Source organism: Propithecus coquereli, unplaced genomic scaffold, assembly GCF_000956105.1.
Source record: "Propithecus coquereli isolate 6110/MARCELLA unplaced genomic scaffold, Pcoq_1.0 Scaffold515, whole genome shotgun sequence".
Classification (NCBI taxonomy): domain Eukaryota; kingdom Metazoa; phylum Chordata; class Mammalia; order Primates; family Indriidae; genus Propithecus; species Propithecus coquereli.
The window spans coordinates 857,540-876,629 of NW_012151008.1; the positions used below are offsets into that span (position 1 = coordinate 857,540).

The 19,090-nt window shown below is 56.8% G+C and overlaps 1 protein-coding gene across 1 annotated transcript; it reads left to right on the forward strand.

Moving 5' to 3' along the window:
- Nucleotides 1–1,262: 1,262 nt before the first annotated feature.
- KCNH4 (potassium channel, voltage gated eag related subfamily H, member 4) lies at nucleotides 1,263–17,539 on the forward strand. Its single transcript, XM_012656657.1, has 16 exons — nucleotides 1,263–1,338; nucleotides 3,189–3,422; nucleotides 3,738–3,884; nucleotides 4,011–4,138; nucleotides 4,810–5,053; nucleotides 5,387–5,544; nucleotides 8,424–8,631; nucleotides 10,089–10,283; nucleotides 10,726–10,925; nucleotides 12,612–12,861; nucleotides 13,405–13,649; nucleotides 14,246–14,284; nucleotides 14,454–14,806; nucleotides 15,083–15,189; nucleotides 15,802–15,875; nucleotides 17,144–17,539. Exons 1-16 carry the CDS (start codon nucleotides 1,263–1,265, stop codon nucleotides 17,537–17,539), a joined length of 3,054 nt encoding a protein of 1,017 aa, XP_012512111.1.
- The last annotated feature ends 1,551 nt before the right edge of the window (nucleotides 17,540–19,090 follow it).

Here is a 19,090-nt window from a genome sequence, read left to right on the forward strand (position 1 = left end):
TTAGCTGTTTTGTACCGGGAAGCAGCTACCCTCTGCCACCACACTTAGCTGCCTCAATAATTTTCTGCATAGGTAGTGAGAAAGTCCTGTGTCTAGTCTCACCCGGGTCCCCCTCTTCCTGCTGCACTGGTTCCGTCTTGGAGAAGACAGAGAACAAAATTCACCTCTGTGCCCATGGAAATTTGCAAACCATGACTCTGCCACCTCGAAGCTATCTTTCTCTGTCCCAAACTAACCTCCAGAGCCTCCAACCTTTCTTCCACTTGAAGGACAGCAGAGAGGATTAAATCAACATGGTAGGAACAAGAAGACCAGGGAGGCCATTGCCCTCCAAGACACTTATTTTGTGCCAACTACATGCATTATGCTATTAAATTCTCACAATAACTGCGCGAGGTAAGAATTAATTAGCTCTATTTTACAGTTGAGGAAAGTGAGGCTTGGAGAGGCTGTCACACAATTAGTGTCCAGAGCTGGGTCTCCACATGGTGGACTCCAGAGCTCTTTTCATTCCGCCCCACTGTGCTCATAGGCAGAGTTCACCAGGGTGCCCTAGGCAAACTGAAGGATAAAGCGAGAGTTAGTGGTGCTTTCTAGGAGTTGGGGTTCCAACTCTTCCCGTCGTGGATTCTCCGCCAGCAAAACTAGCCTTTTAACCCTTGCTGTCTCACACTGGAGTAACAAGGCTAGGGGTGCCGGGAAATATCCCAACTCCAGCAGGCGGCACTGTGAGCCAGACACCAGCTCCAGCGTGGGCGGCACACGGGAAAACCCACCAGGTGGAGCCACAAAGAGCAGCCAAGGAACCACGTGTGGGGGCGTGGCCAACCGGAAAGAGGGCGTGTCTGATGTTCAAGCCCCGCCCCGCCACTTCAGGCCTCCCCCTCCCGGTGGGCGTGTCTCGAATTTTCTCCCCGAGAGACACGCGTGGGCTGCTCCCCTCTGGGAGGAGGGCCGCCCAGGGGTGTGCGGGTGTCGCTAGCGGCCCCTCCCCGTGCGGGGCCACGTGGCGGGTGCAGGCCAAGCCCGAGGGGAAGAACCTGGCCCGTGGGGAGGAGAGGGGGGGAACCCAGGCGGTGCTGAGCGGAGCCGAGAGCTACGGGGTTCGGAGCGGAGAGGAGGCGGCGGCAGCGGCGGCGAGAAGGAGGGGAGGAGGCAGGCGGGCGCATGGGGCGCCCCGGCCCCGCCGGCAGCGCGCCCCCTCCGGCCCGGCCGCGCTGAACGCTCCCCGGCGCCGTACCTCGAATCCGCGCCCCGGGGCCATGCCGGTCATGAAGGGGTTGCTGGCCCCGCAAAACACCTTCCTGGACACAATCGCCACCCGCTTTGACGGCACGCGTGAGTGGGGTGGAGGTCGGGGCTGGGGGCTCAAGCTGAAGGGCAAGTCTCCTTGGGGGCCAGCTCGGGTCTCCTGATGTGGTGAGACCCCCGGCGAGGAGAGAGAATGGAGTTGAGGGTCTAGGAACTCCCGAAGCCGCTTCTTGTGAAGGAACCGGGCGGGGAGCGCCCTGCGAGGGGAGGAGGGGAAAGGGCCAAGAGCACCGGGCCGGGTGTGGGGGGAGCCGAGGTTAGGGGGTGTGACTCGAGGCTCTTTGTGCAGCAAAACAGAGGAGGGGCCTTGGGAGCCGCCCACTGCCGGGCAGCGCGGTGCTGGGGGTGTGTATGGGGATATTTGAGACATGGACGTGGGACGGACGAAGTAGCTGGGCGTTCTGGGGTCCACTCCCAGACGACTGCAGCTCCCACTTCCTCCATAAAAAAGGAGAAAAGATCAGACTCGGCAGGACCCAGCTTGTATTAAGGTCACACGCACCCAAATCGTGGGGCGTCTGTGTCTGAAGTGGGTGAGGCAGGAGGAGGGGGGCGGTCCGTGCGACGGAGGGAACTTCCTGCTCGCCCACCCCAGCTTGGGTTCCAGGTTCAGCACCTTGGACAGCCGCATCATTCCTTCCCCGCCTCTTCTCCCGCCATTCCCTCTTCCTACACTGGAACCTGCCTCCCTTAGGAACCCTGGCCAGGATCTAGAGGGCGGGGGAGCGTACCCGAGGGCGGAAACCGAGCCGCGGGGCTCTACCCGCCTCCTCCCTTCCCCCTCCCCCCCACACCTCCCTTGTTTCCATAGCGCCCATCACCGGGGCAACAGGCCCTGGGATGGAAGGAGGCTGTGCCCAGAGCCCAGTGCCTCCCAGACATCTTCAGTGTCCCCATCAACCCCCAGACAGTCACCCCTCTTAGCGCGCCAAGACTGGCTGTGTCTCAGGCCCCGTCCCTTAGCTGAGACTTTGTCCCTGGATGGCCCACAGGAGCCCCCCTGTGGCCTCCCACCCACTGGAGCTAAAGGGAGCCAGCTCAGGTTCTGCTGCTGGGGGTGGCTGGAGCTACACCCTCAATATGTCAGACTTTGAGCACTGGGGACAGACCCTCTGAAAATAGCTAAAGGAATACTAAAAAGTGAACCTTTCCTGGAAGGCAGGGAAGGAGGACACTACTCATCACTGTCTTTCCCCCTCACTAAGGAGATTTGTGAGTTTGGATAATCTCTGCCTTTTGGTTTCCTGTCAGTAAAATGGGTGTGATAGCACCAGAATCTTTGCCCTGCTCAGTCTGTAATGGGATGACAAGATGGCGGCTTTGAAAGCCAAGCAATGTGGGGAATCATTTCACCTCCCCAGGGTAGCTCTTACCATGTGCCAGGACTTGTTCTCTCCAAGTTAACTCATGTAACGCTCACAATAACCATGTGAGGAAGGTCTATTATGCCCCATTTTGCAGATAAGGAAGCTGAGGCACAGAAGAGATAATTAACTTGCCCGAGGACACACAGTCAGTAAGTGGCAGGGGAGGGGTGCAGGAGCCCAGGCTCCTACGCACCACGCTATGCTACCTTCGACACTGGCAGCTCACTAGCTTGAAGGCAGGGAGATGGATTGCATAACCTCGTGGGGTTCCTTCTCCAACTCCCAGGTAGCCCCTGCTTCTGTTCTAGGCCGCTACTGAGTCCTTGTCCCTTTGCTCTGTCTGTTCTTCTCCCATTTCAGAATATCCCAAAGGGGCATTAGGAACCACACAGAAGCATGGGAACCTTCTGGCTCTGTGACCTCTAACTACACTTGGGGGAGGTGCTGCCCACCTGGGAGTTGTTTCTCCACTCCTGGCCTTGTGCTGACCTTGACCTCTTCTTCCCACAGACAGCAACTTCCTGCTGGCCAACGCACAGGGCCCACGGGGCTTTCCCATTGTCTACTGCTCCGACGGCTTCTGCGAGCTCACAGGCTACGGTCGCACTGAAGTCATGCAGAAAACCTGCAGCTGCCGTTTCCTCTATGGTCCAGAGACCAGTGAGCCAGCCCTGCAGCGACTACACAAAGCCCTGGAGGGCCACCAGGAGCACCGGGCTGAAATCTGCTTCTACCGCAAGGATGGTGAGGGGCTGGACCTGCCCTGTAGCCCTTCCCAGACTCTAGGCCTTACCCATTGTGCACTGGGCACAGCAGACATCTGGGTGCTCGTGCTCACACTGCCACAAGCTGCCTGTGTGACTGAGTGCATCCCTGACCCTCTCTGGGCTTCGGTTCCCCCATCTGAAAGATGAAGGTGCCAGCTGACAGAATCTCTAGGGTTCCTTTCAGCTCTAAACATTTGCCAAGCTCTTTGTGTCTAGCAACCAAGGCGAACTGGGGAGAAAGGCAGGCCATGGGGCTGCTCATGCTCCTCCCTCCCTCTCTCCATGCCTGCAGGTTCAGCCTTTTGGTGCCTCCTGGACATGCTGCCCATCAAGAATGAGATGGGGGAGGTCGTGCTGTTCCTCTTTTCCTTCAAGGATATCACTCAGAGTGGAAGACCAGGACTTGGCCCCCAAGGGGGCCATGGGGACAGTAATCATGGTAACCGCAAGTCTGGGCAGGAGGCATGAATGGTCAGAAGTCCTTGCCCAAGGTCACGCAAAATCTCTCCCTACCCAGCCTCATGGGATGCACCCTAACTTATCTCCACACCTTTTTTCCCAACAGAAAACTCCCTCGGCAGGAGAGGAGCCAGGTCAAAATTTCAGTCTGCCAGAAGGCAGAGCCGTACTGTCCTACACCGACTGACCAGCCACTTTGGCCGCCGGGGCCAGGGAGGCATGAAGGCCAATAATGTGAGTCCCGGTCCCATCCCAACGTCTCCCAAATCCTCCATCCTTGATTTTGAGGCACACCTGCTAGTCTTCCTGTTTCCCTGTCTGGTTTCCATCCATGGACTTGTTCCCCTGTCCATACATTTCCCATGTACCACTCTCTGCTCCACTCTATGTCTCCCACCCACCACCTTCTTCCATCCCCACCTTCCTTGCTTCCTTAGATGATTGACATTGCTCTGATGATGTCACAGGATGGGGCTCTAGCAGTAATTACATCACGCATCCCTGGGCGATAGGGTTGTCATGTGGGGTGAAATCACGAGCAGCTGTGGTCCTGGGGAGAAAGCTCCCATTGACCAGGAGGAACTTGAGGGAGAAGTTAGTGACCCCTCAAGCTAGGGGTGTGCAGATATGCCCAATCTGTCATAATCTCCTACTCAAATAGGGTGAGAGTCAAACTTTATAAATACCCCCCACAAAACATGATTTGTTCAAAAGGGGGCCTGGGCGGTAGATTGGCAGGAGGAAGAAATGTCAGTGCCAGCCTCTGAATCCTGCTCCTGTGCCTTCTGTCTCCTCCCATAGTTGCCCTTGCAGTGCCCACCTTCCCCTGTCCCTGCCATTCCCTCCCCCCAACCTTGGCTCTCTTTTCTCCCAAGTGTCCCCAACCACCACCCCTCTCCCCTTAGAATGTGTTTGAGCCAAAGCCATCAGTGCCCGAGTACAAGGTGGCCTCCGTTGGGGGGGCCCGCTGCCTCCTCCTGCACTACAGCGTCCCCAAGGCCATCTGGGATGGCCTCATCCTGCTCGCCACCTTCTACGTTGCGGTCACCGTCCCCTACAATGTCTGCTTCTTGGGCGATGATGACTCTCCCATCACTTCCCGACACACCCTTGTCAGCGACATCGCCGTGGAGATGCTCTTCATCCTGGGTCAGACCCTCTGCCTCACCTACCAACCCTGGTGGGTGGGCTGGTGGGGGGGACCCACTCGGCCAAGCCTCACTGCATCCCGGGCCTGCAGGACCCAGACATTCAGAGCCCATCCCTTTCTGGGTCTCTTAAGTCCCTGTGGCCCATGTGCCCTGGCCTCTGGCTCCTGCAGCTTTCAGCCTTGTGACGTCTATTTCCTAAGGACCAGAAGCCCAAGCTGTCCTCTCCATTCCTGCTCCGCCTCCATTCTGGCTCTCCAAGACTTGTTCCCAGCTTTCCCAATTCCTTGGCCCCAGGCCAAGGCTCCCTAGTAATAGCCTCTTGTACCCCCAGATATCATCCTGAACTTCCGCACCACCTATGTGTCCCAGTCCGGCCAGGTGATCTCTGCTCCTCGTTCCATTGGCCTCCACTACCTGGCCACCTGGTTCTTTGTTGACCTTATTGCCGCTCTGCCCTTTGACCTGCTTTATGTCTTCAACATCACCGTGGTGAGTGACCCCCATCCCGCCATGCAGCCTAGCCTCCCGACTTCAGCCCAGCCTTTCCCATTAGGGCACCGACCCCAAACCCAGATGCAGTCCTTCCCATCAATCCATCTGCAAATATTTATCAGGCACCTGCCATGGGAACAGCCCTGTGCTAGGTACTGGGAGAATCCGAGAGGGTCTGCGCTCCCGGGGAGCTCAGCTCACAGTCTTTGAGGGAAGCTGAGACAAATGAAAAGCTAACTATGGCTACCAAGGCGGCATTGGTCTGATGCCAATGAGTGGTACTTTTCACATTTTTATTTAACAAACAACTGATGAGCATTTAGCTGTCTGCAGAGCACTGTGTGGGGCCTGGTCACTGTGGGGAAAAGGAACATAAATTGAGACTCTAAGCAACTAAACTGGTGGAGGGGCAGGAATACTGGAGAGGACATCAGGGACAGAAGAGGTGATCGGTGGGGATAGAGGATGGGGCCCACATATTGCTGCATGGGGGCTGGGCTGACCTTGGAGTTCCAGGCTGGAACCTGAGCATGCGTAAAAGTGACCTGAAATCTAGCCAGCACCTGGGAGGCAAAAGCACCCCAGTTGGGCAGAGGCTGGAGTGGTCTGGAAAGAGTTCCTGCGGGAGGTGGGAGGAGAGCTAGACCTTAAAGGGTGAGTAGCAACGGCTGGCAGGAGATGAGGAGCGAGAGCATTTGCAGGGAGCATAGTAAGCCAAGACAAGGAGGTAGAGGCTGCGGGGTGGATTTGGAAGCAGAGAATGCCAGCACCTGGGTCCTCCCAGCTCCCTGGGGACTGCCCGGAGGTGCCCTGAGTGGCAAGTTGTGAACCCAGCTGGCAGATGGTAGGTCTTCTCAAGTCCAGGGTGAGGCAGTCCTGCCCTGTGTCCCCAGACCCCCTCGGCTGCTGGGTGGGGAAGTGGGGAACAGTTTCCTTGTGTGCTCTCCCTGCTGCACTCAGCTATAGCAGGAAACCACCTACACGCAGCCGGATTTAACTAGCCGCCAACGGGCTGTGGGCCTCCTCTCCTAGCTGTGCACACGTGTGTGCAAGTTCCCACACACGTGCATGTGTGTATGTCTGCCCTGAGGCTCCAGCCATTCCGAGCAGAGCTCCCCACCCCTCCCCAGGAGTGCACCCACCCCGCTGTGCCCAACGGGCAGTATCAGCTGGGGAGAGGGAGAGCTGCAGAGAGGCCCCTGCGCCTCCTCTCAGGCAGTCCCCCTCCTCCGGTACCTTCGGGAGTCCTTTGCAGTTCACTCCATTCTTTCACACGCATCATCACACGGGGGCCTCCCACTACCCCTTCAGGGCAGATTCTCTTATGCTTCTTTTTCAGAGGTAGGTGAAAGGGCTCAGAGAGGTTAAGTGACTTGTTCAAAGTCACAGCTAGCAGTGGCAGGCAGGCAATTAGAACCAGATCTCCAGGCTCCTGCTCTAGTATTCTTTCCAGCATACCACCCTGCTTCCCAGGTAGCCAGAGTACCTGAGTGGATGGTCTGGCTTAAAGTGAGATGAGGAGTGACACAGGGGGCCAGAGAGGGGCAGACAGAGACAGGATGAGTAGGCACTGGCAGAGCCGCAGACTAGACAGAGGCAGGCCTGGGACGTTCTAGTCGACGGGAATGAGAGGAAGGTCCCCAAGGGAATGGGGCCCAAGGTGGCTGACTGGGGAATCTCTGAAGGACTCAAGTTTGCAGCAGGGAGCTCTGGGAGCTGGGGGCAGGCATTAAGCCCTGGAGAGGGTCCACATGGAAATCAGAGCCACCTCCTTCCCAGCTCTTCACCTGAAATTAGAGATAATTGCATGAGGTGGCTCAGGAGCAGTGTAGGGCCAGGGCTGCGGGGAATGCTCCTGGAGGCCCTGGAAGGGACAGTGAGGGGCCTTCACACCAAGTACCCTGGGCACCGCCCCGGAGCCTCCAGTCCTAGCAGCCAAGCTGTCCCCACCCAGAAGACAAGCCCCCACCTGCTCCCTCCTCATCTCCAAGATTGGAAGGGCTAGTTGAAGTATTAATAAGTCACAATTAAGATAGTAGTGGCAGTGATATTAGTAGATGTTCACAGGACCCTTACTAGGTGCCATTAGCTCCATTGTCCCCCAGTGCAGCCCAGGCTCCCTCAGTCCCTGCCCTCCTGCCCTCAGCTCTTCCCTGTGATTCTCTTGTCTACAGCTGATTCACAAGGGCAAGGGGCCCTCGACCTTCCCCAGTCCTCGAGCTTCTTGCCTGGCCCGACTCCACCATGCTTCCCCATGTCTCCAGGGTGGTCCCCATTACCATTGCTAACTGGCATCATTGACAACCAGCTCCTGACAACAGCTGATTGTGCCTAGCACGCTAAGGCTCTGAGCAGGGGCTCTGCAGAGGTCATCCTGGCTCTGACCAGGACTGGCTCCTCACCATCCCACAGTGCTTAGAGGCAGCATAGCACAAAATAGGTTTCAGCGTCAGGCAGCCCAGACATACCCACCTTGAGTCCCAGATGGGTGTTGCCATCATTTCCTTGGTTGTGACCTTCAGCAAGTCACTAGCCTCTCTGAGCCTTTGTTTATTCATCTGCAAATTGGGAACTACAGTGGACTAAAGGCATAAGTGGGTTTTTTTTTTTTGAAATTTTTTAATGAGGGTTACAAATGCTTAGCACAGTGCCTGACGCAATTAGGAAGTACTAAGTGTTAGCCACTATTCGTTTTTATTACTATTCTCTCCCTGCTGCATTTTCTGGCCACTTTCTCAGGACAGCGGGGATGTTTTTCCTGTTGCAGCCTCCCCTGGCTCCAGGGTGTCTGGTGGGAAGGCCCGGGGAGGGGACGGGGTGTGAGGGCCCTGAGGAGCTGTGCCTGCTGACACCCGCGCCCCCGCCACCCTCTGCAGACCTCACTGGTGCACCTGCTGAAGACGGTGCGGCTGCTGCGGCTGCTGCGGCTGCTGCAGAAGCTGGAGCGGTACTCGCAGTGCAGTGCCGTGGTGCTCACGCTGCTCATGTCGGTCTTTGCGCTCCTTGCCCACTGGATGGCCTGCATCTGGTATGTCATCGGGCGCCGGGAGATGGAGGCCAATGACCCGCTGCTCTGGGACATTGGTGAGCCACTGACCCCAGACTGTCACTGAGCATCTGTCCAACTGTCCTGTCCCCAAGCTGATGCCTCCACCAGCACTCACACCCACCATCCCACATTCCTCCATTCATCCAACAAACATGCATTGAGCGCTGGCTGGATCAGGCATGGGAATATTGATTTGCAGACAAGGGCTCTGCCTTTGAGGGGAACTCACAGCCCAGCAAGGGAACAAGACCAGTGATAGGTGATCAAAATACAATGTAGGAAACACTCTGATGGCAAAGGGGTATGTTTCGGGCAGAGGGAGCAGCATGTGCAAAGCCCAGAAACAGTTTGGCTTGTCCCTTCTCTGCCCCCATCAAGCCCTCCTTCTCCAGGCTTAATGGCCACTGGCCGTAAGACAGCCCCAGGCCCTCAGTGTCCCCCTGAAAGGCATGTCAGATCCTGGGCATCATTCCTCCTGACACCTCCCTCTCCTTCACCCCACTGCTAGCCCACCACATCAATACCACCACTTGGCTATCCCTTGGGTCTGGCCTCTTCTCTCCATCCCTCTGCTCCTTCCCAGTCTACCACCTCCCTCTCTCACCCAGCCTTGTGCAATAGCGTCCTACTGACCTCCCTGCCCCCTTTGCATCCCCACCCAACCCCTCCTCACCACAGCCAAATTGGTCTTCCAAGAATCAACGCTGACCTGTCACACCCCTGCCTGGACTTCTTCAGTGGCTCCCCACTGCCCTCCAAATGAAGTCCACTCTCAGTGCTCACCCTGGGCAGCCTTGCACCCTCTCTGTCCCCACCTGCCTTCCCTTTCTCCCATAATCCCTGTGATGCAACCACGCTGGCCTCCCTCCTGGACCAAGAACGTACTGCTTTCTCACATTAGGCCTTAGACATGCTGTTTTCCTCTCTGGAATTCTCCCTCTTTTGTCTTTCCTCCCTTCCCCTAGGTGACTTTTCTGTTCCTTGCAGTCTCAACCAAAATGCCCTGTCCTAAGGGATCTCCCCAGGAACCATCCCTCAACACCCCCCCGTACCGCCAACTGTGTTGGCTCTCCCTAACCTGTTAGGATTCCTAACACACCCTATACAGTATTTCCCTTTTAGTAACTCACCTCCCACCTGTAACAATTTATTTCATGTCACTCTCCCCTCCAGATTTTAAGTTCCACCAGGGCAGGGACAGCGTGTGGCTTGGTCAAGTCCCAGCACCTTGTACACAGGAGGTGCATAATAAAACATTACAGAGTTTAAGGGAACCCAGAGCAGTCAGCAGTGTAAGGAGTTGGTGGCCTTGGACTGCAACTGAAACCAGTTCATGGTGGGAGGCACAGGCACAGGCTGCTCCAAACCTTTCCTGTGCCAACCCGTGCAGACCGTGTAAATACTGGCCCAAGGTCAAGCACAGGCAGCTCGGGGAATCCCAGTTCTCCACCATTCGTGCAGCCAGGGCTTCCTCCATGCCTCCACTCCACAGGCTGGCTGCACGAGCTGGGCAAGCGGCTGGAGGTGCCCTACGTCAACGGCTCTGCAGGCGGCCCGTCACGGCGCAGCGCCTACATCGCTGCGCTCTACTTCACGCTGAGCAGCCTCACCAGCGTGGGCTTCGGCAACGTGTGCGCCAACACCGACGCTGAGAAGATCTTCTCTATCTGCACTATGCTCATAGGCGGTGAGGCCAGACCCACCACACCCCAGGGGGCCTCTGTGAAGCCCAGCGTGCGCATGGGGAAACGGAGGCACAGAGAGGGCAAGGTGTCTACCCAAGTCCAGACAGACATGCATTCATTCATTGACATTTCCTCAGTGCCCACTACGTCCTGGCCCTGGGGGATGCCACAAACAGGCCTCTTGTGGAGGGGATAGGAAACCCAAGTTCATGACCTAATGGTGGGTATGAGAGGTGCATTGGGTGTGACCCATCTTGACAACTCCCTGTTATTCCCCACTCCTAACCTAGCACTGAGCACCAGGTAGGCACGCGGGAGCCCACTAGCTCTCCTGCCCCTCCCCAGGAACTCAGAGACCCCTCCAGGACAGGGTGGGTTTGGGAGCAGAGGAGGCAGTTAGAGGGGTGGCCGCCCCTGACCGGCTGCCCGCTGCCACTGCTGCAGCGCTGATGCACGCCGTGGTGTTCGGGAATGTGACGGCCATCATCCAGCGCATGTACTCGCGCCGCTCGCTCTACCACAGCCGCATGAAGGACCTCAAGGACTTCATCCGTGTGCACCGTCTGCCACGACCGCTGAAGCAGCGCATGCTTGAGTACTTCCAGACCACATGGGCTGTCAACAGTGGCATCGACGCCAACGAGGTAGCGTGCAGGGTCCCCAGCCAGCGCTGGCCCACCACATGGCAGTGCAGTGGGGTAGCGGTCGCCACCTCTTGGGTTTGGAATGGAGGCACACAGGACCCGGGGCGATGAGGTGCTGTGCACAAGGGCACATGCCCACCCAAATCCAAATCCAAGTCCCTTTTTCTTTGCACTTGAATATGGGATCTGAAAGGGAGCTCAGGCCTCTGCTGATGCCATTCTCTCTTCAGCCGACATTTCCTGAGCACCTGCTTTGGGCTAGCCTCAGGGTTGGACACAGGGAGCTTAGAGATGATTACACTCAGCCCTGGCCCTCAGACCCCAGAATGGTGAGGGAGGCAGGCGACGACCAAAGAGTTGGGTAGTGCATAGGGCTGAGAAGGGGGGATGTGGGTGCCCCAGGGCCCTGATTGTGTCTGGGTGGGAGATGTCATGGAGGGTGGCACAACAGAGGGAACATCACAAAGAATGAATGAGTAGGAAATCCGCCAGCTACTGGGAGGCCATTCCAGGCAGAAAGAGCAATAGGAACACAAGCCCAGAAGTGGTGCCCCAAAAGAGCAGAGGGAGTTCAGGGAACTGAAAGTAGTTCAGTGAGCCTTCAGGAATGGGGTGAATGCCGGTGAGGAAGCAGGGAGGCCCAGCTCTTGGATGGCCTGGGATTTAGATTGTATCCTACAAAATGTTTAGGCTGGAGGGTGGTGGGATCTGAGATTGCTGAGGTATTTCTGAGGGTGGGAGCCATGGGACTTGGTGATCTCCAGCTGGTTGCCAGGAGAAGCTCAGAGTGACTCCAGGTTTCTGGCCCAGGCAAGGGGGTGGGATGGAGGCATTCCAGGGGGAAGATTGGGCTTAGGGATGAAGGTGGGAGTCAGGGGTTGGGCCATGAGGAGGGTGGGGTCCAGGTAGAGGTTGGCCAGTAGGTATTTGGAAATCAGGTCTGGACCCAGAGTTAGGGTTCAGGGCACACAGGCAGTGGGGAGTCAGAGGGGTGGTTGCCATGATGCAGGGGCAGTGTGGAAATTGAGAAGAGGAGAGGGGCAGGCTGAGGAAGAGGGGCCTGGGGACAAAGTGAGGACGGAGCAGTTGGAGAGGTGGGAGGAGGACGGGGAGAGAGTCCCTGAGAGGAGCCCAGGCAGGACAAGAGGGGGAGATCAACATGCCAGAGTGGCCAAGGGCCTCCATAATATGAGGATGGAAGTGCGAACATGAAGTTTGGCCCTAAGAGGTCATTGGTGTTGCTCAAGACCTAGTACGACTCTGCGTTTTGCAGATGGGGGTACTGAGGTCCAGAGAGTGGAAATGGATTGCCCAAGGGCCACAAGGATCTAGGAGCAGAGCTGACTCCTAGTCTCCTGACTCCTTGTTGAAGGCTGACCCTCCAAGGATGGCTCTAGGATGTGTGGGGTTGAGTAACCAGGACATGCATGAGTGACCAGTGTGTGTAGCCATGGCAGTGAACAGATGGGGGAAGACCTGGTCTGTGCCCCAGACATCAGGCTGGGAGGTCCACATAGCAAGCAAAATTAGGGTAAGACACACGGAAGCCACCCTGAAGGTCCAGAATGGGTGACTCCAAAGCCGAGGGCAAGTTGGGGCCCCCTCCTTGAAGACAGCTCAGCACATTTTTAGACCTGAGTAGTAGCTGCAAGGGGATGGCCAGAGTGACCTTTGCCCCTTATGCAGTTACTGCGTGACTTCCCAGACGAGCTGAGAGCTGACATTGCTATGCACCTGAATCGGGAGATCCTGCAGCTGCCGCTGTTCGGAGCAGCAAGCAGGGGCTGCCTGCGGGCCCTCTCGCTGCACATCAAGACCTCGTTTTGTGCTCCGGGCGAGTACCTGCTGCGCCGTGGGGACGCCCTGCAGGCGCACTACTACGTCTGTTCCGGCTCACTTGAGGTGCTCCGAGACAACATGGTGCTGGCCATCCTGGGTGAGGACCCCACCACCACCCACCACCTACCCTGGAACCCTCCCCAGAGGTCTTGGGAATGGCCAGGAGTCTAGGGAATGGCACACCCCTTGTGGGTACCTGGAATTCCTGCCCAGGAGTACTCTTTCTTGGTCCCTTCACTTACCACCATCCCTCTTTGACCTTCCCCTCTGACTATCCCCTAATCCCCTTGGCCATCCCTCAACCCATCAACCCTTCCCCAGTGACTGTCCCCAATTCAGTTGATCCTTTCCCAATGACTCTAAACTCCATTGACCCTTACCCTTTAACTGACCCCTCTGACCATCCAATTGCTCATTCCTCCAACCCTACTCCCACCATCCACTATCTCCCAGCGTCACCGGTGTCATCCTCCACTGACACTTTCGCAACTCTATTGATTATTTTCACCAATCCCATTGATTGTCCCACCTCAGTCACCCTCCAAACACATTGACCATCTCTCAAATCTAGTGGGTACCTCCCCCTACTATCCTATTGGTCCCACTGCCCCAGCTGACTGTGCCCATCCCTTCCCCACAGGGAAGGGGGACCTGATTGGGGCAGACATCCCTGAGCCAGGGCAGGAGCCTGGGCCGGGGACAGGCCCAAGCTGCGTGCTGAAGACCAGCGCTGATGTGAAAGCACTGACCTACTGTGGCCTGCAGCAGCTGAGCAGCCAAGGGCTGGCTGAGGTCCTGAGGCTCTATCCAGAGTATGGGGCTGCCTTCCGGGCTGGCCTGCCCCGGGACCTCACCTTCAACCTGCGCCAGGGCTCTGACACCAGTGTATGTAGACCCCCTGTGGCCTCTACCCCTTCCAGGGTCCCTTCCTTCAAAGCAGACCTCCCCTGGCCGGAGAGGCTCATGCATCTCCCTCCACCCTGAAAATGTCATCCTCAACCCAGGCGCCCTCTTCCAATGCCCCTTATGTGTTTAATTCCCTGACCCTGCTCCACTGGCCATCACCCAGCCCCGTGGCCCACCTCTCACCACCCTCCGCTTCCAACTCTACTGACCTACCTCCTGTTACCACGCCCCAGACTCCTTCAAAGGACCCTCCCTTGGGAAACAGTGCCCCTCCTGTGCTCCTCCTTCAAGTCCCTCTCTAGCCTGGGTGTTGTCCCCTGGGGCTTCCTCTTCTCCACTCACCAAATGTTTCCTGAGCCCACTTCGCTTTCGGCTCTGGGCCGGGCCTGTGTCTTTTGCTGCCTTTCAATCTCCCTTTGCTACTCAGTATGCTTCTGAGTTGGAGTCGGTGTATCTGGTTCAGTTCCATAGAAAGGCCCCATTCTAAACCTCGTAACACTGTGGAGTGGGATGAGGGGCTGCCCCAGGGCAGTGGGGAGGTGGGCGTCAGCTTGAACCCCACTATGTCCCCACAGGGCCTTGGCCGCTTTTCCCGATCCCCTCGCCTCTCCCAGGTAACACCCCCTTCCTGGGTGGGCTGAGTTGCACAGAGGGTGGGGGCGGACCTCTCCTTGGCTCCTCTGCTGCAGGGAAAAGGGGGAGGGGATGGGGCGAAGGCTGCTGCTTAGCGAAGGGGCCTGTTGTTCACTGTCCTGCGACATCAGCTACCCCCTCTGCCCACAGCCCCGCTCAGAAAGCCTTGGCTCCTCCTCAGACAAGACGCTGCCATCCATCACAGAGGCCGAGGGTGGCACAGAGCCTGGGGGTGGTCCCAGGCCCCGCCGGCCCCTCCTGCTGCCCAACCTCAGCCCAGCACGGCCTCGGGGTTCCTTGGTCAGCCTTTTGGGCGAGGAGCTGCCCCCATTCTCAGCCCTGGTCTCCTCTCCTTCCTTATCCCCATCCCCTTCCCCTGCCCTGGCTGGCCAGGGCCACAGCCCCTCCCCTCACGGCCCCCCCAGGTGTTCTGCTGTCTGGAAGCCCCCACAGCTTCTCATTCCCCCACTGGGAACCTTTGGACCTCCGGACCTCAGTCCCCGGTGAGACACCAGCCTCTCCTCCCTTCCCCATACTCTTACTAGCTTCCAGAACCTTCTCTGGGCTCTCTCCCTAGGTTTCCAAACAGTGGTCCTTCCTGTCCCTGCCCCATTTACCCACCCCACCCTTCCAGCCACAGCTTGCAACCCCATCCCATTTTGCCACTGCTCCCACCCCCGCCCCCTGCCCCTGGCACTGCTCTTCCCACTCAGCCCTGCCAGCCCTGCTCTGGCCCTTGCCCCTCCTGATGGTGCTGATGAGCACTGCCCTGTCCCCAGGATAGTGGATGGCATTGAGGATTCTGGCTGCACAGCTGAGGCCTCTACATTCCGCTTCAGCAGGAGGCCTGAGCCCCCAAGGCCCCGCTCTCAGGCCCCCTCTACAGGTAAGGACCAGGAGTGGACTTCAGCTCAGTTACCCATTCATCCAGCCATCCCACATGTAGTAGGAGCCTGCCATGCACTGGGTGTGGAACCTGGGCTGGGCAGGCCCTCTGGGGATACAGAGATAAGCCAGACTTGGCCCATATCAGGCTAGTGGGGGAGACACCTGTGCACACAGATTAAACAATCCCAGAACTGGGTGCTAAATACCACGACTGAGAAAAGAACCGGACTCTGGTAGGAGAGGAAGATGCCCCTAACTCTCCCTCCTAGAGGAAAGGACATTTGGGTTGCTTCTTAAAAGGTAGGTAGGATTTTGAAGGGTGGAGCAGGACAGTTGTTGAAAGGCATGAAAACCAAAGGGATGTTGTGTTCAGATTCCAAAGAGAAGCTTCGTACCTGGATCTGGGGGATGGGGAGGATGAGGCTGGGGGAGTTATAGGGCCCCCAAACCAGCCTAAGGAGTTCGGGTTTCTCATCTCCCTGATCCCAGAGCTTTCTTTCCCCTTGCTCTCTGCCTACCCAGCGACAGGAGGGGTCCTGCCCAAGTAACAGGCTCAGGTGTTCATGCTCCCTGAACTCACCTGCATCCGCTAACCCCATTCTGCCTGCAGGGACCAGGCCCAGCTGGGAAACAGCCACTGAGGCTGAGGAGGTGAAGGAGAAGGTCTGCAGGCTGAACCAGGAGGTGGGTTGGCCTGGCTCCTCCCCTCCAGTCTTGGAGAATATCATCTTGGGATCAGAGAAGTGCCTGATATAAGAGCATTCAGGTTCTGGGGCCAGAGTCCTGAATTCAAATATTCTCCATAGCTGGATGACCCTGGGCAAGTCCCACAACCACTCTAAACTTCAGTTTCCTCATCTAAAAATGGGGAAAATAATACTATATTTTTCCCAGAGTCTTGAGGATGAAATGAGAGTGCATATATGCCTGGTCCAGTCTCTGGCACATCATAATGCTCAGTAACAGTTGGTTCTCCCTCTCCCCTGCCCGCCCACCAACAGGCTCAGGTTTTCCCACCTGAAAAGAGGAACTCTTCCCTCTCCACCACTATGGGAGTCTCTCCTGCCCGGGACCTGCCCATACCAAGTCTTGATGCTCAAGTCCTTTTCCCTTACCCCAGCCCTGGGAAATGAGGGCTAAGCAGGCATGGGGGGAAGAGGACAGGGGAGCTGAGAGGCCTTCAGACCCCGGGGACCTGGACCCAGATGTCTGAATCCTGTCCAGGAAGAGCCTGGATCGCGTATGCAGAGGTGCCACCTTCACCTCCCTAAGGGATCTCAGAACTGTCATCACAGAGGGAGCAGACCCAGCCTCTGGGAGTTCTCCTTTCTTCTGTTCTGATAAACATCGGGCATCCCAGAGGGCTGGGGCGGGCCCTGGGCTGGGGTGGGGCCAGCCCTTGTTCTATGAGATCTAGGGCAAATCCCGCTTCCCTGCTCACTGCCTCAGGTGTCCCCCAATTCTTTTAAGCCTGTTTCCCAAACTTGAGTGTCTATTAAAACTTCTAGAGAACCTATTAAAATGCAGGTTTCTGGGCCCCTCACTCAACTTGGAATATCTAGGATGAGGCCCAGAAATCTGCATTTTGAAAAGTTTTTCAGTTGATTCTGTACTCACTAAAGTTTGAAAACCACTAATATAGACACTTAAGCTTGTGTGATGGGATCATCTGAAGTAAGGCTGTCACTGTCACTTCACATTTGTGTGGCCTCTGTGAGCACATTTTTCTACATCTTATAAAACGGGGGCAGTTAATAGCAATATCTGCTGCCCCAAATCCTTTTTGGAAAGAGACTGGGGTATTTACATCTAGGCAAAAATAGCCCCTGCTCTGCCTTCTTCCCCGGGTGGCCCTGACTCCCGAGTGGTTGTGAAAGAGCTTTGCAAACTATAGAGGGGGGTGCACTTGGTTATTCTGGCACCTGTGAAACAGCTTGATGTGTTTCCAACAGATCTCCCGTCTCAATCAGGAAGTGTCTCAGCTTAGCCGGGAGCTGCGGCACATGATGAGTCTGCTGCAGGCCAGGCTGTGTCCCTCGGGCCACCCAACAGTCTCAGCTTGGCCCCCAGGCCCTCCTTGTCCCCAGCTGAGGCCACCACGCACCTCTCCCTGTGTGTCCAGACCACCACCCAGCCTCCAGGATACTACACTTGCTGAGGTCCACTGCCCGGCTGGTGTGGTGACAGCAGAGATGGGGGCTGCTCCCCTGGACCTGAGACCTTCCATGCTGCCTCCCTACCCCTCAGAGCCTGACCCTCTGGGACCCTGCCCAGTGCCAGAGGCCTCACCCCTAACCCCAAGCCTCACGAGGCACAGTTTCCGGTCCAGGTCAGACACGTTCCACTGACCCTGGCCCCGGGCCCAGGCCTGTCTGGGGTGGGCATTGCTGCCTGCCATCCAGGGAGGAGCTGGGTCCCTTGGCCTCCTGTCTCGAGGTCTGCAGCCACCAGCTGGTCTGGCTGGCTGTGCATTTCTGGACTTTTTCACAAAGGGTGGTCACCTCTGACCCTATCCCCTTTTCCAAACCTTCCCCACCCTCCCCCTCTGTGAGGGGAGCTGCCTGAGGCTGCGGAACCCAGTAGGCATGAGATGGACCGCGGTGCCCATTGGGCTGGGCAGACGGGCAGATGAGATGTCCTACTTTCTCCCCAGGACCTGGAGGCAGGTAGAGATGGGGGAGCAGAGGGGATGGGCAAGGGCCCCTGATCCAACCTGGGAGATGAAGGCTGAGGCAAGACTGGGCAGGATCTCAGCGTCTACAATAGATTGCAGGATTCCGTTCTGGAGATAGCTTAGTGATACTGTGAGGTCTTCTGTCCCAGTCCCCAGGTCTCTGCTGGAGACCCTGAGAGCCATGTCGCCTAGGGATAGGTTTGAGATTCTGGCTGGCATTTCTGCAATCCAAGACTTCTTAGGCCACCCACAAACAGCCCAAGCTGGAGGGGCTCACCTCATCCTGCAGCCCACACAGGAAACAAACTGAAGGCCCCAGACATGTATTTTTGGCTCTCACGGCATTTTTAAAATATGAATTAATTGTCAACATTAAAAATCAGTACAGGTCACATAAAAATCCAGAACGTTTTCCACATCCTCTAAAAAAATTAGGACATCTGAGCACCTTGGGCCAATATTCCACCAGCAATAATCAGCACTCGGCTGGGCTGGGTGGCCACTGTCCTTTTTAGACTCTACTTTGCAGTCATCACATTTCTGGACCATCTCCTAACACCCAGCTGCCTTTCCTCCTTTGAAATCTTTGTCTGGTGTCGGCGGGTATTGGAGTTCCCAAAACTTGAGTGTCTAGCAGAACTACCTGAGAACCTATTAAAAAGCAGATTCCTGGGCCCCACCCAATTTGGAATGTCTGGGGTGGGGCTGGGGTTGAATTCGTAACCCCTGCCTTAGAGGGTGCTCCCATGTCCCTGTGCCTGGCTGGTGCTTTTTGGGTTGAGTAATGTCTGTTTCTATTCCTGGGCCTGGGTCTGTCAACGTCTGTTTCTGTCTCTCTGCAGGCTGTCACTCAAGGTGGTCTCTTCTGCTGCCAGCAACTGAAAACAGTCCCAGCAGCACTCCCTATCCTTCCTCCGCCCCCAGACTTCAACCAAGCCTGTTCTCCCTGCTTCCAACATGGTCTCACTCAGGGCCTGGACTTCTCCAAAACTCGCCCTGGTCTCCAGCTCTCCTTTAACCACCCAAGACCTTGGGCTCACTTTTGCATAGGAAATAAACTCTTTATTTTTGTAGTTGTTGGCTCTGGCCTTTTCTGGGGGTTGGTCTGAGAGCTCCTGGGCTTTGGAGGAGCCAACACAGCAGTCACTCCCCCACCATACCCCAGGGCCCTGTTGCTGTCTCTAGGAAGGGCAAAGGCACCAGACAATCCACTTGGCACCACATT